The following is a 27,603-nucleotide window of genomic DNA, read 5'->3' as shown; positions in this document are numbered from 1 at the left end:
CCCTGTTGAAGGGGTTTTGATTCAATGGGTTTCCCCAAGGACCACCTGTCCTCTCACATAACTTACACATGATGCTGATTGTTAAATGATATACTGTAGCGTTTTATTTTTCTACTCCTATTTTCACTAACGCTCCATAGATATTTCAATAATTATATTAATAATTTCAGTCAACTTCTTTTATCGATATTTCTTTAAATTCACACTGTCAATGACACATTACTACTGTAACGCATCACTCTCCTGGTTTAATTATTCATGCTTTCTGTTGACGGTCCGTCACTCTTCTGGTTGGTCTTAATTAATGTTTTCTCTGATTGGATTGACATTGACAGCTCAGGCGAGAGGTGGGGTCGTTACTTATTTAGGCGCAGTTTTTTTCTAGTTATTAATATGATATTATCTATGTTTAGTCGGTACTGCATCCATTTTTCGAGGACTTGTTCCCGTGTTGCAGGTAGAAGCACACGTAAAAGGCCAGTTTTTTTTATTTCCGAAGTTTGTGAAGCAGGAAGTAGCCAATATGGTTTGTAATTTATAGTCCTTAATCTTGTTCCTTTAGGGAACTGTTTATTTCATAATTCTGGTGCAGGATGCCCAAGATTTTGATGGATAGATAATGAAACTTAGCAAGGTAAGTGTGTCACATTTTGAACGCCATTCATGTTTATCGACAGAGAATACAATGGCAACCGTTGTTTTAGGGTTTTCCTTTTCCGTTTTCCTCTTTATTCTTCTTCAATTGTTGATGGCTGCAGGCTTTTGATTTCCCCGGGAAATTGCTGAAAGCGGTGGAGTTGGAGCCAGAACTAGAGCTAGTATTAGATATTCTCAGTCCGGATAGCTAAGCTACAAATGGCATACATTCACAGCCTCGGTTTTGAAGGCTAGCCGTTCATTTTTTGGCGGAATACACAGGCCAGTTTATTCCATTTATTTAAATATTATTAACCATAGATTTGTCTCACTTATTTACATTTTTATTAATATACTTTTAATTTCAATTTATTGCTACAAATATTTAATCAATATCATAATTTAATACGTCAATTTCTTATCTATAATTTTAGTTATTTTTTTTTCAGTATTTTTCAGTACCTTTTTTGGTGGTTAAGTAGATATAACTCGGTTAAGGCCGATATGCCTTAGATAAAAAGGTTCATGAACTTTCCCCTGCGTAATACAAATATTTACTAAAAACTTTAATAATTGCAATTTATTTTTCAAGTGCTGAAATCTACCTAATAGTGAAATCATAATTTAAATGTTACTTTTGACAAACTTATTTTAATCATATCAACATTATTCATATTTTAATTTATAGTAAATTATTAGCATTTAACAGATTACAGAACATGAGGTGTATACATATCTTTGATGTAAATATAATTTGGTTGTATTGTTAAGATATTTTTTTTTGCCTCTTTAAATCTACTTTATCCAGGGTCATTTAATTGTTAATTGAAACCAAGTGTTTTTCTTAGTTTTCTCTCATTTATAAAAAAAAAACTAAGTGGCGCCCTCTTATTTAAGAGTTATAATCAAGTTTAGATTTTTTAATAGCCAGTCATAAGTGAACCTTCCAACAATCCCAAGCCTCCAATAATTCTGAGCTACCACTGCAAACTCTTGGTAAAATAGTAACACTGTAAAGTTAACGCCACAATACATTGATTTGTTTCTAATAATTTTATTATGGTGCTAAACGTTTACGTTCATCGATTATAAAGGGTGTTTTTTTAAAGGCGGAGATCTTTAAATTGAAATTATACACAAAATATTTTATTGATATGAACGAATTTGCTTTTATATTAAAGAATTTTTTTTGTTATTAATATTTAAAAATGATTTCGGGCATGTGACCCCCACGGCTGGCGCGTACGTCGTACGACGTGGCGTAGAGGTCTAATTTTCACACACTCTTTCCAGTACTGCAGGCTGTATTTCGGCAATCACGCGTCGTATGTTGACTTCCAAGTGCTCAAGTGTTTCGGGTTTATCAGCGTAGACATGCGACTTAACATAGCCCCAAAGAAAATAATCTAATGGCGTCAAGTCGCACGAACGAGCTGGCCAGTTTACAGGTCCATTCCTTAAAATTATTCGTTGCAGTAAATTAATTGTTTGGCGCGCTGTATGGCACGTGGCACCGTCCTGCTGAAACCACATTTCTGCAACGCCTGCAACGACTTCCAATTGAGGCACAAAAAAGTTGGTTATCATGTTTCTGTATCGCTCACCCTTTACTGTAACGTTCTGACCATCAGCATTTCTGAAGACATAAGCACCAACGATTCCACCGGCCCATAAAGCGCACCAAACGGTTAGTTTTTCTGGATGTAACGGTTTTTCGCCAATAGCTCGTGGATTCTTATTCCCCCAAATTCGGCAATTCTGCTTGTTTACATAGCCATTTTGGTTAGTGTGCTTCATCACTGAACAACATTTTCATATGAAATCGTGGATCAACAGCAATCTTTCCTTCCGCCCATTCAGCTAATGTACGGCGCAAAAGATGATTCTGGGGTTTCAACTCCTGGACAAGTTGAATTTTATATGCTCGCAATCCGAGATGTTTGCGCAAAATTTTTCATAAAGTGGATGGACATAAGTTCACTTGTTGAGAACGACGACGATTTGACACGTTTGGATCATTATCAACACTAGGCTGCAGCAGCTATCGCTTGTTGCGTGCGCACTGTAAGGCGTCTTACGGGATGCGTATTGTCGACTAGAGTAAAAGTATTGCGAAAACGATCAACAATTTCTCAAATTAATCTCTCTGAAGGTCGATTATGAGCACCATAAAACTCACGTAATGCCCGATGTGTTTCTCGAATAGAACCATGTCTTTCAAAATAAATTTGAACAATTTGGAAACGTTGCTCCGCCGTGAGTCTATTTATGATGAATTGCCAAACCAAACTTATCTAAAAATAACCCAGAACTGTCAGGTCGGCTGTCATAAAAAACAGTGTTGCCAAATGAAAGTTCTCCGCCTCTAAAAAAAAACACTCTTTATAACAACTTCGCTTACTCACAGACATGTTGTAAGAAGAATCATGTACGTCACTACGTCTCTCTCTACCACTCGCCGAAGCTCTCCTCGCATCGATACAATAATGTCGCGCAGTACAAAAAAAGTAAATTTTAAATGAAATTTTATATAGGGCTTAACATCCCTATATCACGAAGTCTAATAACTAAATTTCGAAACATACGTGAGGCCGGATGATTCCTTAAAGGAGATCTTTCGACATATTATCTGGATGCTGCGGCTGCATTTTGTTTGCACTCTCCATAGGTAAGTATTATGTTCATTAGTTCACTATACATACAATCAAATACGTACTTTTAATAGACTCATACTACTGATTATACTGATAACTGCTACAACGAACCGAAGATTCGTACTGAAAACCATAAAATAATACAAATTTTGATAAACGGTAAGAGCAGTAAACAAAAAACGGTAAGAATTTAGACGGCATTCGCCGAGATTATTAAAAAATGTGTTATTATAAACATTCTTGTTTTTCCAATTTTTTATGTTTTACTATCTTTCCATTATGTAACTTTTATATGGTTGATTTTTGGTATATTAACTCCTTTTGATGAGTTCTACAAGCATATTTATTATCTGTATATTTAAAAAAAAAAAGATATTTCGAACCATATTTTTTCCAAAGCCATGACAAAATTGTAACAAAATAAATGTTCCCTTATTGCTATAAATTGTTCGCTTTTGTACTTATTTTAACAACGAACCAAAAGTTCTTAAACTTAATAAATAAATCAAGTCGTAACTAGGTTTTAAAAATTTCAAGTCAATAATATTATATCCATTTGCAGCTATTAAAAAATACTTTATTCACTCACTTGCTTCCTGTGGAATTGTTGTTTAAATTTTCTGTGGCCGTCAAAGAAGTAACGTAAATGGGCGAATTGTTGATAAATCCATTTAGGTCCTGTGTTGATACTATAGTTTGTTGATTTAACTGAAACAAGATATGATTAAGTTGATTCCATTGTAAGGTGCCTAGAGTAAAAAGTCGCATCCCTATTTGTGACTCTTTTGGTATGTTTTGGGATAAACATGATATATGACAGACACTCATTTTTTTAAAATTCATTCATTCATTCATGAAGTTTTTAGTAATTTTCGTAAAATGAGGTTTATACCTTTCTTCAATCGTTGTGAAGCTATTGATAACTTAATACTAAAAAGTACAAGTTTGTTCAAAAGTCTCGAGCTTATATTAATATTAAGAATAAGTTATACGAGTTTCGGCCCCAAAGGCATCATCAGCTCTAAATATAAATAATAAAATACTATACTAAATGTTCTTTTACCCTTGTAGAAACAATTACTCTTACCAAATTAACCAACATAAATTGCTGGAGAGTCATTACAATTAAGAGCATACACCCCCGAACTAGATAAAATATCGGTTTTGTATATACCCTAATAATTTTTTTCTATTTTTTTTTAAGTAAGTATTATATTATTTAAGAGAAAACCATTATTAATGGGAATGTATTTTAATGTGTTAAACTCTTTAGAGAATAATATTATATATACTAGTAAAAAGTCTCCAGAACAAACTAGTCTTTGATTTCAAATAAAAAAGTTAACAAACTACCTTGTTGGGATAAATATTCACGAGTTAAAAATGAATACACAGAAATAGTATAGTTTTAGAGTACGTAGTACTTTTCAGGATTTACAGACTGAATATAAGTAAAAAGAACCCAGCCTTACGGAGTATCCCGACAAGCTAATCCTTTTATCATTTGATTTTCCGTGCTAACTTTCCTCTTTAAAACTATATTAACTCGAGTTAAGGGTGTACCATATAGGTAGCTGATGCTTCCTGTGTAAATACTGTATTTTTCCTCCAAGACCTAGGAGGTACCAGGCCCTGGTGGAATCATACTTTGGACCGTCTCAAAAAAGACATAAGAAGGTCGCACCACCGCGCTCTCAAGGGGGGAACTCTAGAGAACTGGGATTTATACTTAACAGCTAGAAGGAAATTCAAAAACGAAGTCCGATGATCCAAAGGACTTCTGAAGCTACTGGGCTCTGACAGGAAAACCGAGATAGGATGCCTGAAGAAAGGTGAATTATGGACCTCAAACAAAGAAGAGACCATCGAGCTTCTCCTTAAAACTTACTTTCCTGGAGAAGGAAACGCTGCACCTTGGGGCGAGGAACCAGATCCGGAACCGGACTGGAACATCGCCAAAAACATAGTAACAAGCGAAGCCATAGCTTGGGCAGTGGGTGAGTTTAGTTAGAATAGCATAGAAGGCTGGAACCTGATGGAATCAGGTTGTTGCAGGTAGGCCTCGAAATTACACTGTCTTACTTAAAGAGAGTTTTTGAGGTCAGCATTGCAATAAGGTATGTTCCACTAACATGGAGGGCGGCAAATGTTGTCTTTATCCCAAAACCAGGCAAGAAAAACTACCGTCAACCAAAGTCCTTTAGGGCAACAAGCCTGACTTCATTTCTACTAAAGACTACAGAAAGGTTTATAGACAGGTATATAACAGAGGAGATTCCAATAGAATCGCCACTACATAGGAATCAGCATGCCGACATGAAAGGGAAGTCGACGGAAACGGAACTTCACTCTGTAGTGAGCAAAGCTGGAAAAGCCATAGAGAACAAGAAAGTGACACTTGCTCTTTTCTTTGACGTAGAAGGAGCATTTAATAAGGCAAAAACAGATACTATCTGCCAAGCCCTCCTGACTAGGGGCACTCCGGCTCATCTGGTCAGGTGGGTCAAAACGGCGCTGGAAGGCCGGAAGATTAGTGCTACACTAGGAGACTGTCATGTCGAGACCAGGGTAAAAGGCAGTTGCCTTTAGCTACACCTTTGGTGCCTGGTGATGGACAGTCTCCTCAGGAAGCTAGAACTTAAAGGATTCGTGAACACAGTCTGTGAGCGGATGCAAGTCACGTTCAGGATAGTGGAAGAGTAGTATCGGGAGACAGGGCTGTCGGCCAACCCTAAAAAGATCGAGCTCATTCTTTTTACTAGGAGGTGGAATTTGACAGGCTTTAAACCTCCCATTATGTATTAGACTCGCCTAACTTTGAGGCAGCAGGTCAAATACTTGGAAGTTACTTTAGACAGCAAGCTCACGTTTAAAACTCACGTAGAGTAGGCAGTAAATAAGGCAATAGCCCTAATATGGCAATTACGGCGAACAATAGGTACATGATGGGGTCTAACATGATGGGGTCTAAAACCCCACGTTCTTCAATGACTGCAGTCATACGACCGAGGATCTCGTACGGATGAAGAATAGCGGAGTGTGGCGCAATGTTCACTTAGAACAAGGCCATATGACGATTGCTCTCAGGATGTGTAAGAACATACTAATTCTGACATCCAGATGCACTACAGAAAGTGGCAAACTAAAATTAAAGGGAAGTTTGTTAAAGTCTTCCGCAATAACAATTTCTGTACTTGGATGATTTGCTTGCAGATCATCGATTTTACCAGCAAGGTCGGTGAAGTATGTATCGCTGGATGATCTGTAGAGGAAACAGATATACTTTATGCATCTTAAAGTTGTTATTTTGAATCTCGTAATATCAAACCCTGCGGGTTCCAGAGCTTTTTCCCGCTTGCATGCTAAGTCATTTTTAATGAAGGCGGCGAAACCAAAGTTGTTCCTAATTCGGGTGTGGAGTATGGATATGTTATTTATATGTGTGGAGATGGTTTATATGTTGTAGCCACGATACAACATATAAACCTTGGTCTAAATCCGATGCGGTGGCATCTCTCTATGACTCCAGTACGACTGTTTTTGGACACGCATTTTCTCAGTCAGTGGATGGGCAGACGAGGACTCGTTGAGTGGGATCTCTAGATAAATAACCAGATATGCTTGAAACAAGACATGCTTGTGAGCAATAGATTTAACAAAATCTTTATTATTGCATGAAGGTAAAAGGTCAGCAGTGTCAGTACGTATTACTTACCTCTTTATAGCAAATTAATTTTTACTTTTACTTTAATACGCCTATAAACGGTAAGATGTTTTTCGTTTTTTTATAACTCGAAGAAGTATTTTAAATTTTAAAGTAAAGTCTTGTTACTATGGGAACTCTTATCACTTTTTCTGAAACTTTATTATAAACTCAAATAGCTTTACAACAAATGAAGATAGATATAAACTTTATTATCCAAAGCGTAACATTTTCAAGCCTAACCTATACAACAACTTTGTTTCAGTTCAACATGTGCTCAGAGGCAAGGGGGGTGTTTTGTTTACAAACATATTCACCGATTCTCTGTTGTCCAGTGTACCCGCATTTTTAATTAATAAAGAAAATTTTCAGCTATACAGGGTGTTTCAGAACTATGGTATCAAACTTCTGGGGGTTGTTCAGTACAACAGAAGAATCCATTTGAGTATAGGAACCCATATCCAGAAATGCGTCACTACACCACTACGGCCCTAAGACGCGTTAAAATTTATAAAAAAACACTAATTACCTATATAGGATCTGCTGCATTTATTTTTACCTTTTGTACATGATACCATAACAACAATTGTTTAAAATCAACGCTTATCAATGTCAATTCTCAATGTCATGTTTAAGACCAAGATGCATGATACTTGTTGCTCAAACCGTAAGAACGGTCGAATTTGAAGAAGAGGTGCTTCAGCAAGTTGCCGATGAACCAGCAAATAGCACACGTGACGTCGCTAAGAATATGAATACGAGTAACGCTTCTGTCTGGCGGGTACTACACGAACAACAACTCCATCCTTACCACTTCCAGAAAGTTCAAGGTATGGCTGCAGCCGATTATCATCCTAGAGTTCAATTTTGTCGATGTCTTCTGGATCGCATCATTGCACAACCAAATTTTTTACGATATGTTTTGTGGACCGATGAAGCCTCTTTCACAAGAGACGGTATTTTTAATAGTAGGAATAGCCATGTTTGGGGCGAAGAAAATCCTTATGCAATTTTTCCGAGAAGACATCAGAATAGTTGGTCTGTCAACGTATGGGCAGGCATTGTTGAGGATTATTTAATTGGGCCATACCTTCTACCGGAACGGTTAACAGGACCTATTTATATGCGTTTGTTGGAGGAAGTTCTCCCAGAACTCCTTAAAAATGTTCCACTAAACGTTAGACAGCAAATGTGGTTTCAGTATGATGGGGCGCCGGCTCACTTTGCTGTACAAGTACGCGAGTATTTGGCTCAGCGGTTTGGGCACCATTGGATTGCCAGAGGTGGAGCAGTTTCTTGGCCTCCTAGGTCACCCGATTTAACGTCGCTCGATTTTTTCTTGTGGGGACATATAAAGTCTACGAAACTCCAGTAGAATCAGAGCTAGACTTAATTGGACGAATAACAGCAGCATTTCAAATCATTCAAAACGAGGATCAAATTTTTAGTGTAGTCCGCCGAAATCATGTGCGGCGTTTAAATCGGTGTATTGAGATTGGAGGAAGACATTTTGAACAATTGTTGTGATGGTATCATATACAAAAGGTAAAAATAAATGCATCAGATCCTATTTAGGTAATTAATATTTTTTCTAAATTTAAACGCGTCTTACGGCCCTAAGTGGCGTAGTGACACATTTCCGGACATGGGTTCCTATACTTAAATGGATTCTACAGTTGCACTGAACAACCCCTTGAAGTTTGATCCCATAGTTCTAAAACACCCTGTATATTAACACATATAATACTGTTAATAAAGTTAATGGGCTTTAAAAGTTATTAAGAAATCTATAATAGTTATTAATTATGTAATTTTAATTTAATTATTTAAATAATAAGTTATCCATAAAAATGCTTTTTATTAGATAAGTACAAACAAAATTGATTAGTTTTTTCCCAAAATATTCCAGAAGAGTGACAAACAGGAGGTTTTCGTTGGGCTACTCTGAATATAAATCACCTTTATTATTTTATAAAAGAAGAAGAAACTAATAACAAAGGTCAAAACATCTGCTGAATCTAGGAATCTAGCGTGAATAAATTTATAAAAGATATAAAATATATACAAATTAGTATTTTCTATGTTTTCAAAAATACATAATATCGAGAATATCTTACCCAATACAAATAAGACCTTAGATAAAAATTTATTAGTCACAGATATTTACAACAAAAAAGAATAATCACAACAGTTTACCGAAGTATAGAGGTAGATAATATATATTTTGTCAAATGTAAGTAAATTTATGTAAATTAAATTAAAGCCCACTAATCTAGTTAAAGTGGGCCTTGACTACTATATTGGCTGAAAAAAAAACAAAACTATTGAAAAAAAACCATTTAAAGTTGTAAAAAACTATTACCCATTATGCTCTCTACTTCTGTCCTTTTACTGACAAACAAGTCCGTTCCCAGCATTTCTCCAGACGACGGAACTCTTAAATTAACTTAAATCTTCATCTTGGGAAAACATTTCAGGCAAAAACTGTCAGAAAAATATCAAATTTCAAGGAGAAAAAATCCTTATTAAGAGTTTCAAGTCGGTAAGTGGCACACTCGAGATACCTTATAAGTTTTACAGCGGGCTTTTACTGATAAAAAGCAAAAGCCGTAAGAGAGGCTAGGCTGGGCATGATTGAGCATCGAATTACGAAAATCTGAAGAAATTGGACGGGGCTCGATTATACTTCAAATCAGTGGCGGCTCGTTAGACTTTGTTAAAAAAAGCCAAACCTCCTAATAAATTTATAAGATCCATTTATTGTTTTTTGAAATAATAACAAATTAGATAACTATGTTTTATTAATTTGCAACTTCCAATATAAGCTCTACAGGATATCGTGAACATAGAACGATCGAACACGCTTTTTCTAGTAAAAATGTTATCCATGTATTATCATTTCTTCACTGTTCCCCCCCCCCCCCCTCCCCCCCATAAACAATAGCCGCAATGAAAACAAAGCATGCGACTGTGAAATAGTAAAGGAAATACGTAGGCTAAAGTATTTCTTTTTTCATCGGCTTGTGCATATCCACGCTTAGCGCACTCTATTTGATATGACAAACGTCACGAGTTGTAATTTTCTGTTTAGTAATTAAAGCGCCAAAGGAGGTTAGCTTCGTTTCTGCTTCACAATTAGTTTTTGGAAGTGGGTATAGAATGAGGTTAAGTGTTAGATAGCAGTTTTATGATAATAAAGCATTGATTGATTGATTGATTGAATAATTATTTTGTAAGAAAAAATGGATAGGTCAAATAAAATTAAAGTTATGAAAATTTAACCGACTGAACCATAATTTAAATAAAACTGATTTAAATTTTGATCTTTTTCTTCTTCTTCAATTACTATATCAGGTACCCCGTTGGCAAGTACTTGGGCAAATCTTTCTCGATTTTGTGCTAGTCGAAATAATTCCTCTACGCTGCGTATACCGTTCAATACCGTTCATTTCCACACGTTCCTCAGCCAAGAAGTCTGCCTTGTAACTTTAAGTTGAGATTATCATTGCAGAATAGTGGTTTCTTTTTTGGAATGTTATTCGGGCTGTCTCTATTCAATACCTTATTTCTCTAGCTAGATTTATGTTGGGTGATATAACATCCAAGGTACTTAGACTGGGTTACTCTGTCTATATTTTTCGTTTCAACCTATAGTCTCGTTGATATTTATCATAAGCTCAATTTCTTGTCCTTTTGCCTTAACACAATTTAGTAGATGTTGCAGAACTTCAAGTTTGTCACTTACGATGACATTATAGTCAGTTAGTTATTTTTTCACATGGATCATCATTTAGTTACTGCTCAATATTGGAATGCATTTAATTAGTCAAAATTTATAATATTATTATTCTATTCAATAAAATTACAAGAATGAAACAACCAAGCTATGGTTCGGGTTTCTCTAAATGCCTTTTTGGAATTTATATAATTAACAAACTAACAAGCAGCCTTAACTTGGGTGATCTTTTTTTTTTAAAGGACTTGAGAATGATTGAAATGTAATTCTTATATTAATTTAATATTGACTGAAATTATATTTACAATTACTTGTCGCAATTGCGGGAAGCTTACAAATTACTTAACACATTTACTTTACAGAGAAATGAATATAGAACGTTTTATTTCGATTTAAACTACAATAATTTTACACTTCAAAAAGATAATTAAAGTCTTATGCAACTTATCACTTTATGATACTCATTAGTCGAACATCAAATTTCGATTTACGAAAATTAAAGCTCCCGAAGAGAATTTTCCAAAAATATTATACTTAGATAATACCTCGAAACATTGTCGATCAAGTGGGATTTATCCACTACATTAGCGGATGATAAAATTTAATCCAAAATTTTTGCCTTCAATCCGACATTTTTCAATGTTCGCACTTTGCTTTCCCACACCTGTAAGAAAGTCCAAGAAGTGACAATCTATCACCGTCAATCAATCCCCCTTTCAATATTCATCAATAGACAGAAGATCCGATCCATCAGAATAATCCTATTTACATTAGCCTCCGCTCATACTGAAGCTAGCGCATCCTTGCATAACCATCATTACCATAATCAAACTCAGTAAATATGAAAAAAAATCAATGATTCACCATACACATCACTTAATTCAATAGAAAAGCTTTATTGGTGAGACATCATTAGTGACATCAAATTTTAAATTGGTTGCAATACATGCAGCTACCCTGACTTGGCGTGTTCTGACCGAAACATCAATGTCTAAAATTTGAATGTCAAACATAGGCTGTAAGAAAGTGAAAGTGACATGTTTACTTTTGAAAGATCTATAATGATTATTTATTGTATTTATTTTCTCTCAATAAAATGTGGGAAATAAATTAATACAACTAGTTCTTATATTTCCTAGACCACTAAGGAATAAGGCATGAAAACAAAACAAATGGATAATTCAGCAAATTGATTTCCTAAATTATTCACGGAATGGATGAGGACAAATAGCTATAATATTTTCCATCACATAAGACATTGCCTGCTGCCTACTAGACAGCAGTCTGGGAATGTCTTTTGTTGACTAATTAAACGCATTCTAATATTGACCAGTAAATAAATGATAATCTATGTGAAAAAATAACCGTAATATTTATATATTCTCCATTTATTTGTACTTCCAATTCTTGTTCTTGAGTAGCCCGTTTAAAGATTTTGTCTGAATATATATTAAGAAGTAGTAGTGATAGTATGCAGCCCTGTCTGACGCCTCGCAGAATTTGGCTTTCTTCTGTGAGCTTCATGTTTAGTCGTACTGCTCTTTTATATGTCTAGTATAAATTTTTGATAACTAACATCCCTAATGTCGACCTTTATGCTCTTTGAGATATCTCAAAGCTTTTTGTATTGTAGTCTGTCAAAGGCCTTCTCGTAATTCACAAAAACGTCCTTGCACTGGTCACGATATTTTTGTATTAGAATGTTCAGAACAAACGGGGCCTCGCTAGTTGCCAAACATTTCTAAATCCAAATTGTGTTTCATCCAAATCTGCTTAACATCTTATTCTCCCGTAAATAATTTTGAAAAAGAACTTCAACGTGTAGCTGATAAAGCTTATCAAAATTTACTCACTGCATCATTTCGCTCGTTATTTTTTTGGGATTAGAATTAATACGGATTTTAGCAATCGTAGTAATGTACACCGCATTAAACAGTTTGACCAATATTCCAATGTTTTCTTGTTTGATCAATTGTAACCGCTCCGTTAAGATGTTATCAGGTCCCGTAGCTTTTTTAATTTTGTATATTTTATTGCAAAGAGAAACTCATTCTTAAAAATTGGTCCTCCATTTATGTCAGCGTAGTCATACTAGCAGTCTACTAGCATATTATGGGTACTTTCATGGTATAAATCTGCCACTTCTCTGACTTTCTTCATGTTTATTATCCAGGTCTTACATTTCCTTACATTTTCCTTCTTTATATCTAGTTTTCTTTGGTGATACGTACTTTTAATAATACATTTTATTTTATAATTGAAGCCTTGGGAAGCCAATTTTTTTTTTAATTTATCAACAAAATTGGGGTTCTAATATTATTTGGTACTAAATGTGTATCTGCAAATTAAAACTTCTTTGAAAACAAAAAAAAATCCTTGGATCAATGTCTTTTTGGATCAGACGTATTTTGACATGAAATGACAAAAATAATATTTTTTTTAATGGAAACTCATGATTATTTTTGCAGGCCACCAAGTGGCCGCTATTAACCGCTCTGCAGTACCTCGCCGTTTCGTAGTATTCAAGCCTTTTTGTGGCATGCGGGGCTTTGTCACAATCAACCATCCCCTAGCTTCTCGTGGGACGTTCTATGAAGAAACACAAAAATGTTAAAGATCCTAACGTGGCGAGCAATAGTTACGATTCTCGTTTAGAAAAATCTTCGCGGGTGACGGATAAATTACCATTCGCACCACTACCGGTACCCAAAGGTACACCTGCAGAGTGCACAGGGCGTTATGAACTCTGCGATGGAGGTAGACCTGGTGGTAACGGCCGAGAGTGGGGGAGAAAACCCCTCCACTACGACTCTCTAGGTTGGGAACCAGCGAGGGTGGCAAGATGCTCTCCGAGAGTTCACAACGCCGGGATCTAGAGGGGATAAGCAAGGCGCCTCTGGGAAATGTAAAAAGCCCAGAGATGCTGCGACCTACCTAAGGAAGAAACCTAACGGGGCGCAACGCAAATGCCTATTTAAGCTTAGGGCCGAAGGCAAAGACTATGAAACTGCCCTTGCCATCGTCCTTAAAAAGAGCAAGGAGCATTCCGGGGACGCAAGGAGGACTTAACCTCCTCCCGGTACTTTAAAGCTAGGCTGCGCCACGCTTTAAAGCTTTAAAGCTAGGCTGCGCCACGCTTTAACGTAAACAAACGTAAAGTACTACAAGCCAATCTGCAGCATGCTAGAGCTGCAAGCACTGTCGTGGCAAATATCTTCGATGAGGCGAAAATCGATATCGCCCTTATTCAAGAACTACATATAGGTCGAGTCTGTGGCCTGGGTATAACCACTGGTAAAGTAATCGAACCACCCCTTGGCAAAAATCCCAGGATGTGTATGCTTATCAGTAATAATATTAACTATTTTATCTTTCAGATCTCTGCGATTGGGACACCACAGCGACCCACGTCTTCTTCCCAGGTGGTTTGGAGGCAATCATATGCTCTGCATATTTCCTGGGCGATGCAGCAGAACAACCTCCCCCACAGATGATGCAAAATCTGATTGCATACTGCAAAAAGAAAAAAGTGCAAGTTATCCTGGCATATGATGCAAACTCTCACCACACAGCCTGGGGAAGCACAAACATTAATCATAGGGGTGAGTTTCTCTTCAACTACATATTTGGAGAGGGAATAACAGAAAAAAGTTCAAACTATATCAGCAGCAAAATCAGGAACTGAGTGATGTCATCAGAGCCATGCTCAGATCACAGGCACATACAGTTTGATGTTGTATTGCTTTGGTATTGTATGGATAATAGTTGAATACAGGAAAGTGAGAAGTACTGATTAGGCTGGATATAAATCTATCCTACAGAAGAACTTACTACCCTGTGACAAAACTATAAAGAACCATGATCAGCTAAAAACTACATGGCCATTGTAACAGCATATCATGAAAACGGGACAATCGCGGCACACTTTGGCGGAACAACAATCTTAACAAAATGCGGTCTGAAGCGCGCAAACTCTTCAATTGTGCCAAATACTTAAAGCTAAGATGGATTCATGGAAAAGGTTTTGCGAGGACGTCAATGAAACGCCTCGCAGTGCAAGGATCTACAAAGTGCTCTCAAGGGAACGTGAACAGGAGCTGGGGTCGATAAAACGCCTCGATGGCACTTTCACACAAACCAGACGAGAGACGCTTGAAGTCCTAACATAAACACACTTCTCCGGGTCCGAATTGCTTCATCACTTTCGAGAAAACGCTGGGCCAAAACCCTGGCGACCATCCAAAGAAAACCGGAAACCCATTTTACCAGAAACATTGCGCCTAGTGCGGTTAAAGGTGCTATTAAATCAATTCAGCCCTTTAAATGGCCAGGAGGAGACGGAATCTATCCAGAACCTTCTCAAGTTGGGCTGGACATACTTTTACCCTAGCTGTTAGCACTACTCAGAGCCAGTCTACCATGGGGGTATATTCCAACGTGCTGGAAAACCACCAACGTAACATATATACCAAAGGCTGAGCGACCATTTGCCGAGGCATCTTCGCTCAGGCTAATGAGCTTGACATCCTTTCTGTTGAAGACCCTGGAGAAGGTCATTAATGGACACATCAGAGATGTGGCTCTGGAGAAACACCCGCTCAATGTCCACCAATATGCCTACCAGGCAGGTAAATTAACAGACTTGGCTCTCAAAAATTTTGTAACGAGCATCAGTTATTCGCTGAAACAAAAAGTAGCAGTGGCAGCCTTCTAAGACATAGAAGAGGTCTTTAACAACGCATTTCCAAGTTTACTCTATAAATCGGCAGCAGCAAGAGGAATCAGTCCTCTTATCTGCAACTGGATCAAATGCATGCTAAATATCGGAAAAATAACGACCACTCTACAGGGCGAACGTGTGCACTTCGTGCCCGCGCGAGATTTCCCACAGAAAGGGGTACTATCTCCCCTCCTATAGTTACTCGTTGACGACCTGTTGGCCATAATTCGACTGTAGAAGGTGGAAGTCCAAGGTTACGCAGATGATCTGTTAATCCTATTAAAGGGAAAAAATGAAAAAGCAAACTCAACAGCACTACAAGAAGTGCTGAACTTCATTCTAAAATGGTGCGACAGGGAGGAAATGTCCAATTATCCGCATAAAATGGTAATAGTGCCATTAACCAGAAAAAGGAATATAGGAGAATTAAACCGTCAATCCTGTGAGGTGAAACCATCCAATTTGCAACGGAGGCAAAATATCTTGGGATAACCTTAGATAGGACGCTTAATTGGACACAAAACAATCAAGAAAGCAAAACTGTCCTTATGAAACTATCGCAGAATATGTGCCAAAACATGGGGAATGAACCCGAAACAGATGCAGTGGTTATATACACAGGTCATCTGACCGACGATATACTATGGCTCTGTCGTGTGGTGGAGCAAAGCAACACAACAACTGGCCAAAACAAAACTTAACAGCCTTCAAAGGCAGGCCGGCTTGATCATTACGGGGGCGATCAGAACCACCCCAACAGCTGCCATAGAAGTACTATTTGGACTGATTCCTCTGCACGTATATTTGCAGGGAGAAGCCATTAGAACTACTTACAGGCTGCACTATGTCATAAATGGCATCACGGCAAATAAAGTTTGGATGGAATCAACTGAACTGGTTGAGAAGGTGTGCAATCACAGCATACTTGGTATGCTATCAGATCTAATGCCAAGAAAAACACTAAACACGAGTTCATACTCGGTCAACATAATAGACCGAGCAGACTGGTATCACAAACGGATGGAACTAGAGAAAGCCGAGTATTGTCAGACGGCTCCAAAACCAATTTTGGAATAGAAGCTGGAATATACTGCACTAACCCAAGGATAGAAAGATCTATCTGCCTAGGGAAACACTCATCAATTTTTCAGGCGAATTCACATACCATTGAAATCTGTGCAAAAGAATGCTTAACCAAATGCAACTTGAAAACAGAACTATCAAAATCTACAGTGACAGTCAGGCGGTTCTAAAAGCGCTAGAACCTCCTACTTGCACATCTAGATCAATATGGAGCTGCAAAAAAGCTCATACGGCTTGTGGAAGGAAACAAAATTATTCTAACGTGGATTCCGGAACATGCTGGGCTTACAGAAAATGAGGCGGCTGACAAGCTAGCCAAAAAAATGGGCAGAATCCAACCTAATAGGTCCAGAACCAGTATTAGGCATCGCCTACAATGCGCAAAATACATAATCTCAAACCTTATGCACAACAAGTAAAGCGCTATTGGGAATGATTACTAGGACACAACCATGCGAAGGCTTTCATACCGGACGTAGCAAGGAAGGTAGCAGATACCATAAGGGAACTCAACAGGAAACAACTAAAAGCCCAAATGGGAATGTATACCGTGCAGACTATGCAGACGATGCATGGAGGAAGACGAGACTGCAGAGCACATCCTATGCAGATGTCCGGCATTAGAGAGAATCAGACAGGCCAACTTCGGCAATGCCTTAGGTAAGACGAAACATATTAAAAATGCTTCTCCCAGTTAAATTATCTAACTCTTAAAGAGGGCGGACTTGATTAAGGAAGTATAAGCACCTAGGAGTGACCCACAATAGACCTAGAGTCGCAGTGGAGGAAAATAAAGTGCAACAAATCTAATCTAAAGTAGCAGGTTCTTTGACGATTTTTGTGTGTTCTTTTTTACAATTTATAAATATTCTGATATAATAAACAAAACATGGATAATGAATGAAATCGTCGACCCAAATCAAATTTCAATCCTAAAAATCGGGGATTCAATGTAAATTGGATACTAAATGTATTTGTTAACCGAGTCCATCAAAAGAGAAAAGCTTTTTTGCTAGTGTTATAAATATATATAATAAATAAATATATATATAAATATATAAGCCATATGGTATAAATAAAATTAGATACTCGATTATATACGATTTAAAAAATTTACCTATTTTCATAAGATCTATAAATAAGGAGTTTTTTCGATTACTAAATTGAAAATGTCGTAAGATCCTGTGCGAACTTTTACTATCTCACCCTAATTACAGCGACAATATGGTGCTAAATTGCTTTAAATATATCGTACGCGTTTGCAACCAATTCAAAAAGCTTAAATTTTTAGATAGTTTCTTCAATTTTTATGTCAATAATCTTGCAGACCTTGGCATACAGGAAAAATTAACATTGTTTTCTGATGACATCACGGTTCTCTGGCATAGCCCAAGTCAGTCCTTGTATTCGACTTTGTAAATACATTTTCGTAGGATGAAGACTTGGCTTGATTCCAATCGTAAGACGAAGGTTCTGTGCTTTAAAGGCAACCTAAGCGATGTTTCTATTACTGTAGGAACACGATTATAATTGATAATAAACTTAGGTTTATAGCAAAATATCAGCTGTCGTTAGGGTTGCTACTGAGGAACTTGGTGGAGCTGTCGGCAGATCGGAATATTTTGCTCTTGTTAAGACTACCTTGTCCCGACTACGTTATGGCATCTGTTTTCGGGGGCTGCCTGTTTAGTCTCAATTTGTACTACAAAAGCGAGCTGTTAGATATATTTGCAGGGCTAAGCCTCGCGATTCATGTAGCTCATTATTAAGGAAGGAGAATATTCTTAAGAAGGAGAAGTCACAGAAATTTACCTAAGGGAAGCTAGTAGCCTTTTGTTCAAGAGACAACATAGAATTTAATTAAAAAACATTAAATATTTGACCCGACAGGTTAATGATTTAAGTCTTTTCATCCCTACATGTGGATCAAAACCTTAGGAGGTTGTTAAAGTGTTTACCTATCTGCCGAGCAATATTAGAAAAGCAACATTACTTAAACGTTTTAGACGCCGATTGGGACAGTTTTTGATGTAACAAGTTTCTTATACTATTTTAGAATTTTTTGTATCGTGAGCATTTTTCTTCACCCTCTGTGTTTTACAGCAAATTCGTTGAACCTATGTATGTCTCCAAATCTACCCTTTTCTAAATGTTTGCTAAATTTTACTAATTCTATGTTTAGTGTTTGTCTGATGTTAATATACAAAATTCCGAAAATTGTTATACCTATCTAATTAAAAATAATTTTTCAAATACGTATTTAATGCTAACTTTTTTTTGCATTTCTAGTTTTAGTTTAGTAATTGTAATCTTGCTTTTTATACAACAAGGACGATAAAACATATACAATAAAGCATATTTTGACTTTGACTTGCCACAGTAACCATTTTTTTAGAAAAATTACCATTGGCCATGAATCACAATCTGTAATACCACATCTTTAGAGTAGAGGTATCCTTATCAACCATATTCAAAAGCAGCAGAAACGGAAAACCAATCTCTCGGCACAAAAATAGCATTTTTTACTTAAATATTTACTTGATTAAAAAAAAAAACAATTTATTTATTGCTTAGAGCATTGGAAAATAAAAATAAAAGTTGGCATACCCAATAGTAAGCTGAACAGTTTTCGCTTCTTTTCATATATAGATGATTAGCAATTTTCATGAGGAGTCAGTATTAACTTTTTTAATGTATATCGTACCTGTTCTCCTAACTTTGTTATGTCGATGGGGGTAATCTTGCGGAGTGCCGACAGTCGTTCCAGTCGCTCTCGAGCCTGCTGCTCGACAGCGATGACGAACGCATCCTGCACGTTGTCCTGGCACAGATCTAAGTCCACTGCTGTAACAATAAAACACATTTTATATATATATTATCAACACACTTCTACAATATCCACTCATATGACATGACAATATCCATTTATATTCCTCATTCAGAATAAAAAAAAGCTTATGATTATTTTAGACTACGTTACAAATAGATTGATGGTTAAAAAATAAATCTAAATAGTCCCCCGTTATGCTCTGCCTGTTGAAAAAGACGACTAAAGGGGCAACCTGGGCCATCAGAGTTAAAATGTGGTGGCACACACCTATGAAAATGGAGAACAACCGAAGCCTGGGGATTGCCAGGGCATGTCTGGCATGAACATGACTGAGCAGTCATAAGTCATGAGACATAAGAGTCGCTGACCAATATCGCGCTATTCTTAGAAACAATTTGATCCTAGAAACCCGAATTAACTCTATTAAAAAGGAAATTCCAGCAGAAATAAATGATCAACAGGCCTTAAACGAAGTAAATGACCATATGCAGGACAATGCCGACCAAGATAAAACAGAAGCGGAAGAAAACTTAGATCCACCAGACCTGACACCGTTACCAGAAGTGATAATACATCAAGAAACCCACAATAAAGCCCAGAACAATATATATAATGATGAAGCGCATGCTAAACTTAATAGGACAGAGTTTAGAAAGGCAATCGCAGAGTATGAAGGCATAAACCCCTCAATAAAACCAGCTCTTCCTAGAGTTCTTCTTCCCACAAATTGGCTATTCCTCTTAATGCTGCCAACTTACCTATACCTGATTTATCATAGCTTATCATTGATGTTATCTATAAAAAATATATTATCTCAAGGAATGGATTGTAAATGATCATAAAGTAAAGCTTTTTTTTTGAGTTGTGGAAGGTCCGAGATACTGGCTGATTTTTAGCTTGAGCTATTAAAGTAGTTACAGAAACTAGTTCGTGATCTGAAAAGGTATGATGAAACTAGCTCCATTAAAGATCAAATGAATTGGCTTATCAATAATTTGTAACAAACCAGTAAAGCCTTAGAACATTGAAAGGCTACAATTACATTACCATGCAACCATTGGAAGTTTGTTTGATTGTAACCTCTGTGATGCAATGACGCCAAATGCTTATGTAGAAATGGCAAAAAAAACACTTTATAATATCATAAAAATTTATCACTTATTTTGACAGGCACAAAAGAATACAGACTTATTGTTAATAAGTACTCTATAAAAACTCAATGTTCAAAGTTAAATGAATGCAGATAGTACGTATATTAGCGAAAAAGGCAACAACGTTGCATGCACATTGTTGAGTCCATCGACACAATGAGTCTTTACCAGTGTCGTCGTTAAAAATATTTACATCATAAATATTTATTAATTTAATAGATTATTCTTCAAATTATAAACAATATTACCGTTTATGAACTCTTTGTGCGTTTTTTTAACGTACTTCGTTAGATTAAAGGTGCCTATCTAATAAAAAGCATTTTCATGGAAATTACATATTTTATTTTTATTTAGGTTTATTTCTATGAACCCCGATTCCGCGTTTATGATGACGGTTCTCCCTTGTTATGACAGTATAGGTATTTACTTGTGTAAAGATCGGCTTGAATCGCCTTTTTCCTATGGTGCGGCATAAACGGCACAAGTTTTTATCATCGTAACAGTTCACAAAAACACTCAAATGAGACCTTTTTCCTTTTTTAACTAAAAACTAAAGAAAAGAACACAGAACTTCGCAAATGCCGAATTTAAACATAAAGTCGTTTTTTCAAGATGACATTTGCTTTTGCTTGTGCTGTTGCCATTCCAAATTTTTTAGAAGTGGTGTTAAAAATAAGAATTAAAATTTTTTTTTGCTTAGAGTATGTTATTTTTGCGCTTAAAATAAGATATATCTATTTTTACTTCTAATTTGTAATCCAAAATCTAACACCAATAAATTTAATTAATTTTGTTATGTGTTAATGTATAACTGAAAATGTGTGTAAACTTGACAACAGAGAATCGGTGAATATATTTGTAAACAAAACATCCTTCTTGCCCCTGAACACATGTTGAACTTAAACAAAGTTGTTCACTAATTCAAGTCTTTAAATGTTCTTAGAGTAGAGCTTAACACGCACTGGCAGGATTTACAAGATCAATGTTAAAATCACCCGTACAAAAAATATGGTCTGGACTAAGCAAGTAATTGTATAAAGGTTCTTCAAATTTATTGAAAAAAAATATGCAATTATACTCAGGTGGTCTATACTTAACCCAACACTGATAAAAATTAGGGTAATTTTACATTTTTTTTACACGTATTTCAAAGTGTTTTTACATAAAAATGATTAGAACTGTATATAAGCGCATCAGTGAGTGCATATTTCCATAGCTTATGGCAAAAATACATTTTGAGTATATTTTTACAATAACCTTCCGGGCTGTGGTTTAAAAAAAAGTTAGTTTAATATTGTGTAGAAAAAGAAAAAGAAACAGGTAAGTAATGTTTAAGTGCCATATATGTATGTATGTTAACATTTAGATTTCTTCTAAATATGAAAAACATCTTTATTTTTACCGGCACAAAAAAAGAAAACGATTTCCGTGTTTTCCTAAAGAATGTAAGTTGATATTTTCGACATATAGTGCATTTAAAAGTCATTTAAATCGAAGTCATTATAAACCTGTCGTGTCAGGAAGCAAACTTAATGAAATTATTTACAAGTGTTCTTTAGAAAATGGTCAGTTTGTACAAACTAACAAAAGTCAATTTTTAAAGTATGTTTATAATTACATTAAAAAAGGAAATGCCTTAAAATGTATGCCTTAAATAATAATTAAATATGGAGTCGAAAAAAATTATGCAATCCTGACTATGACAAAATTAACCAAATAGAAGGATGTGTAAAATTTTATGGAAAATATTTTAAAGAAGACATGTCAAAATCAATTTTAGTTTATCATGTAAGAATAATCAAATTATTATAAATTAAATTCTTATCATTTTTTTTAGGATCAGCCGGAAAATCCTGAACAATTGTCTCAATATATTTCAATCTTGGTGACTTGTAAGTATAATAAGTAATTAAAAGCAATTTTTTGATCTTATATTTTTTAGCTAAGGACGAAACTAAATATTACAAAGTCTTTATGGAAAAGCAAAAGATCTATGAGGACACATCAGTTATTGAAAGCCTATTAGTGTGTTTTGGACTTTATTTTGTAATGAATCTGATTTTTCCCAAAACAGCAGCTATAACTCTGGAGATGTTACAAAGGTTTCATTTAAAAATTCATCCTGATTCGGGCACAAAAGCTAAATCAACTTCAAAAGGGAAAGTTCTTACTTTGATGAAAAATCTTACCAAAGCATTTTCATAAATTTGTTTAAATTATTCTATTTACTGTTTTTTTTTTGTTCTGGGTTAGTGTCTAGAATGACTGTATTTTTGTTGTTTATCTTATTTTTACTTTATGACTGCTAAATAATAAGCAGATGAAACTGGTTTTAGTTTGACCATTTTTAATACCATACCTACTATAGAAACATAATACCTAAATTTATCTACCATTTTCCTAATTTAATATACTTGTTATTTTAGATATACCTATTTTCGTATACATATATGTATTTAATGTTTATTTTGTTGTTACGTCTAGAATGACTTTTTTTTTGTTATTTTTTCTACATATTTTTATGTACTTATATTTATGACTGCTAAATAAGCAGGTGAAACTGGTTATACATAATTTTTATTTGACCATTTTTAATAACATCATACTACGACTTTAAATTTTAGTACATATTACTAAAAAAATATAAATTTGTATGAAAATTATTTTCTTTTAACTAGGTACAGATTTTGTTTAATTAAACTTGGTTTAATTAAACAACGTTTGGTTTAATTAAGAGGTTGGATTTTTTTTTAAAATTTTCAATAATATAAAAAAAATTATATGTATAACAGCTAAATAAATGTACTATAAATAAAAATCAGTATTTTCATATCCGAAATTTGATATGACTTGAATTGACTTTATTCGTCAAACAATTTCCATAGAAGAAGCTAACGATTCAATTGGTGGTGTCTGTGGAAATTATTTGACAAATAAAGTTAATTGAAGATAAAAATACTAGCATTTTCTTTATAATACAATTATTTAACTGAAAAAACTCGGGGTAATAATTCATAGATTACGTAGGAAATATAATGTGTAATTTTACAAATGTTTATGTAAAATTACACACTAAATCTATGTAAGTTTGGTTACATTAATTGGTGTAATTATACATTTGCTATAATTCTACTTTTACATTAAATAATTACATTTTTATTGTGATAATCAATAGTAAGTTGTAAATATACATTTAAACTTTTTACATACAAGTAGTCAAACTAAAATGTACAATTTAGATGAAAATGTAAAATTTCAGATGAAATGTAGTTTTACACTATGTGATATGGCATCAAAGTGGCCAATGATCTGGTGTGTAAATTTACATATATTTTTTATCAGTGAACCCAACCAATGACAAATATCTTACAAGATACCCCCACCGCTACCCACACATTCTCAATACTCTCAAGAATCTTCAAAACTTTAAAACTCATTGAAATTTTTATGTAGATCCCAATACCCTTACTCCTGGCGCCACCTAAGAACAAAACTAGAGCTATTAATAGCTATAGATTCATCAAATAGTCTTTTCGAATACCACGACTCCGTAATACAGATAACACCGTACGACGTATCATTAGAAAAATTAAAAACTTCTCCAAAATGTGCCGCAAGTGAACGTGTGTTCAAATGAAACAAAGAAAACTGATTCATTGCTAAAATCAAAATTAATATTCAGCAGACGAATTTCAAATATTAGGCAATCACTTTGAAAATAAAACTACTACATAATATTAGCCAACCACAAAAATCTTTGCAGCGTACATAATTTAAAACGCTCATTAAAATTCCTTATAAGAAAGTGAAACTGCAAACTATTATCCAAATAAAATTTGCACATGTAATGTAACAAACGAATGTATATTTTTACAGGCAATTCAAATAATCAACAGCAGGATAGACATACATATTTTTTAAATGATTCATATGTACTTTCACACAAATTGATATTTATTACATAATCTTACTCCTGTGATATTATCAATTAGCAAAATTCGGGGGCTACTGACTAACTAGGTATTTTCAATTTTATAGGAACTTATTTCAATTATCTTTTCTTGAATTACTCAAATACAAATTTCTCAAATAAATTTGGATGAAAAAAAATTTATGAAGGAATCAAAGAATCTGGGTATGTTAGTCGATGATAAGTTAAAATTTAATTCACATTCTATACTCATTACAAAATGAGCTTTTGTTCTAAAACTTATCTATTCCCATAGGAAATTACTAAATCGACAATGTCGTAAGATCCTATGCAAACTTTTACTATCTCACCTTAATTATGGCGATATTGTAAATGGTCCCAAGTTACTTCAAAGATATATTAACTTTTGTTTAGAATTGAATTTCCTATCAATTGAGAATTTTTGCATACTGTGCCCATTAAAGAGCTTTTGACATAACTCACGAACGCGTTGTTCGATTTTTATTTCTTTTTCACGGTAGTAATCAACGGAAAAAATACTACTAGTTTGCCTATTTAACCGACTTTATAGCTCCAATAATCATGAAGTTAGCTGCAAGAAGTTATGCCGACTTTGACTTTGAAAACCCCGTATGGATGTTTAGTTTGTAAAATCTTAAATAACGCGTTTCAATCTTTCCAAAGTTTATTCATGTATCCTTTAAAAGTACATCTCATGTTGCCAAGAAAACTTTACACACCGTTGCTATGCAACTGTAAGTAACTCTAAAATACACTTTTTTAAAAAACTCACTTTTAGACAAACTGATTTAGAGTATCAAGCATGGAGTGATTTTCAAAAAAACACGTTTGAGGTTATTAATCACAAATTTATTATCAAGTTTTCGTCACTCACTTTTTCACTTTAAGCAAAATAAAAAAGTTGTTGATTTCGAAGGATCAACGACAAAAGCAACAACCTTAAGGTTCTTAATAAGGGTCCTAACTTCGCACCAGTTACAAACTGCAAAAACAACCTGGAGGAGATTATAGTAAGTGTAAATTCATCAATTTAATACTTGCCAGAGTAACTCTAAACAAATCGAGAAACACATCAGGTTTTAATATCGTTAGACGACTGATACAGAGCAGTTTTAGACACAGCAGAATATTATAAACGAGTTGATGATCTTATTGAAACCGGCCCATATAAAAAAATTTCAAAGAAGACTTTTTGAGTTAAATGCAAAAAATACATTCTAATACTTTTAATGAGTTTGGGGTAAGATATGTTGATAATGTGTTTGCCGTGATCGACAACAGCAAAAGCAATATTGATAATTTTGTAGAACAACTCAATAACTATTTTCTATTCATTAAATTTACCTTTGAAGAAAAAACAAATAACCAATTTCCATTCTTAGATAATCTTGTCACGAAAAAAAGAGAAAAGAAACAAATATCTTTATATACATAACTAGTGATTCTAACAAATGTTTTCAACATAAAATGGCTAGCATGCATTTCTTGGTCCTTCGTTTGGTCTCATTTCCTATAAGTAGTAACAGATTTAATTAAAAAAAAGAAAGAATTAAAATAATTGTTAGTATCAATGGTTATGATGATAGTATTATTGATAAGCTGATTAAAAGACATAATTTTAAAACATCTTTTAGGAAACCTAAAAGATAAAATGAAGACCACTGAAAAGTCCAGGATTTATGAGATTAATTGTAAAAATTGTGAAAAAAAAAGAACATAAAGGCAACAAGAAAATCAATTAATGTCAGATTTAAAGAACGTGTAGCTCATGTGAAATACGGAAAATCAAGTTTGGCTGTTTTAAATACTGGTCACGTTAAGCAATATTCAAAAATCAAAAAACATTTTTAACAGGGATAAAGGTCTCTTATAGTCAATTGTACAGTTTAGTTACTGAAAGGTTTGCAGTAAGGCATAAATATAATGTAATCTTAGATGGTAAATATTTTTAAGGAATACAATTTTCTTTGGCAAACATAGAAATTTTAAATTTAATTTTTATCTGTATCAAGGAATATTATCTGTATCAAAAAATACTCGTAATGTTTTCAATTGAGTATTATGACTGTGTGAATTAAAAATTAAAAAATATTAAGAGCACAAAACCAAAGTAATTTCACTAATGATAGTTACGAATCAAGAGTGTCGAAAGCTTAACTAAAATCCAGCAGTCCAAGACATTAAAGTTATTTTCCCTTTGTCTTAATTCACTCTACATTCGTTGAAAAGATGTACTAAACTTGTAGAGTTGCTGAAGTTCCTCCTCCTGTCCGGAATTATATTGTGCGAGTTAACAAAGTTACAAATTTTAGTAATGAATTTTTTCCCATTTTCTAAAATTTTAGGAAATGGGAATAGCATAACTTTGTGATTAGTCATGGCCTAACGCAGCTTCTATGGGAGCCAACCAGGATCCCTGAAAAGCTGAGAAACTTTGGTAGCTACCTGGATCTGCTTTTTTCGCGGCTGATTCTGACTCGTACAATATTACAGTACATGCACCACTAGCAACATCAGACCACCAACAGAACTAGAAATGAAAGCTCAGGATCCACCCATGCCGCGAAGAGGTTGGCATTATAGATTAGGCAACTGGAGATAGTTGCCTAAAAAATCAAAAACAACAGTTTTAAAACAGTTCCTCTTTTCCTTTCCTTGGAATGATGTCTGTTTTAGGACCAATGATCCTTCAGTGCGAGCGAGATTTCAGAGATGATTTTGGTAAGTATGCTGGATTTTATTCTAAACATATTAAAAAGCTTTTTAGAGAGTAAACTGTGATTCGATAAAGGTTGCGCCAAGAGCCAAGCTCTGCAAATCCTGTCAACTTTGTTGCCTTGATAAATGCGTCCCAGTAGACGATAGATACCTGCGAAGAAAAATATAATGAGAGTGTGAAGTATAAACATCTCAATTGTAGCAAAAGCAGCTAGTCGAGGTTTCTAAAGATGGTTCCATTGCGATCTTGAAAAAGTTCTTCAAGGCTTGAACACTAATAAAGCCACTGGCCCTGATGGAATATTGCCAATAGTCATGCTGACACCACCGTTGTGCAAACTATTTTCTCTCTAATATAGAAGAGATCACTTCGCCAAGGTAATGGCAAATACCGAGATGCTGGAGTCGACAAGCTCAGCG

At 34.8% G+C, this 27,603-nt stretch overlaps 1 protein-coding gene and 1 long non-coding RNA gene across 2 annotated transcripts in view; one reads left to right on the top strand and one right to left on the bottom strand.

Moving 5' to 3' along the window:
- LOC126744387 (protein PALS1) overlaps positions 1 to 27,603 on the bottom strand; it is a 463,284-nt gene that overhangs the window by 237,931 nt on the left and 197,750 nt on the right. The window contains exons 5-6 of the mRNA XM_050451770.1: positions 19,237 to 19,376; positions 3,880 to 3,998 (exon numbers count right to left, since the gene is read on the bottom strand). Of these exons, the coding sequence (XP_050307727.1) occupies positions 3,880 to 3,998; positions 19,237 to 19,376 (259 nt within the window). The remainder of the gene's footprint in view (positions 1 to 3,879; positions 3,999 to 19,236; positions 19,377 to 27,603) is intronic.
- On the top strand, positions 22,081 to 22,940 carry LOC126744400 (uncharacterized). The gene is made up of 3 exons (XR_007663150.1): positions 22,081 to 22,301; positions 22,351 to 22,405; positions 22,456 to 22,940. It is a non-coding gene; the product is annotated as an uncharacterized LOC126744400 (long non-coding RNA).

The sequence above is a fragment of the Anthonomus grandis genome, chromosome 14 (genome assembly GCF_022605725.1).
Source record: "Anthonomus grandis grandis chromosome 14, icAntGran1.3, whole genome shotgun sequence".
NCBI classification, from domain to species: domain Eukaryota; kingdom Metazoa; phylum Arthropoda; class Insecta; order Coleoptera; family Curculionidae; genus Anthonomus; species Anthonomus grandis.
Note: the sequence above shows the minus strand (reverse complement) of the source record. Positions and strands in the feature narration are given on the sequence as shown.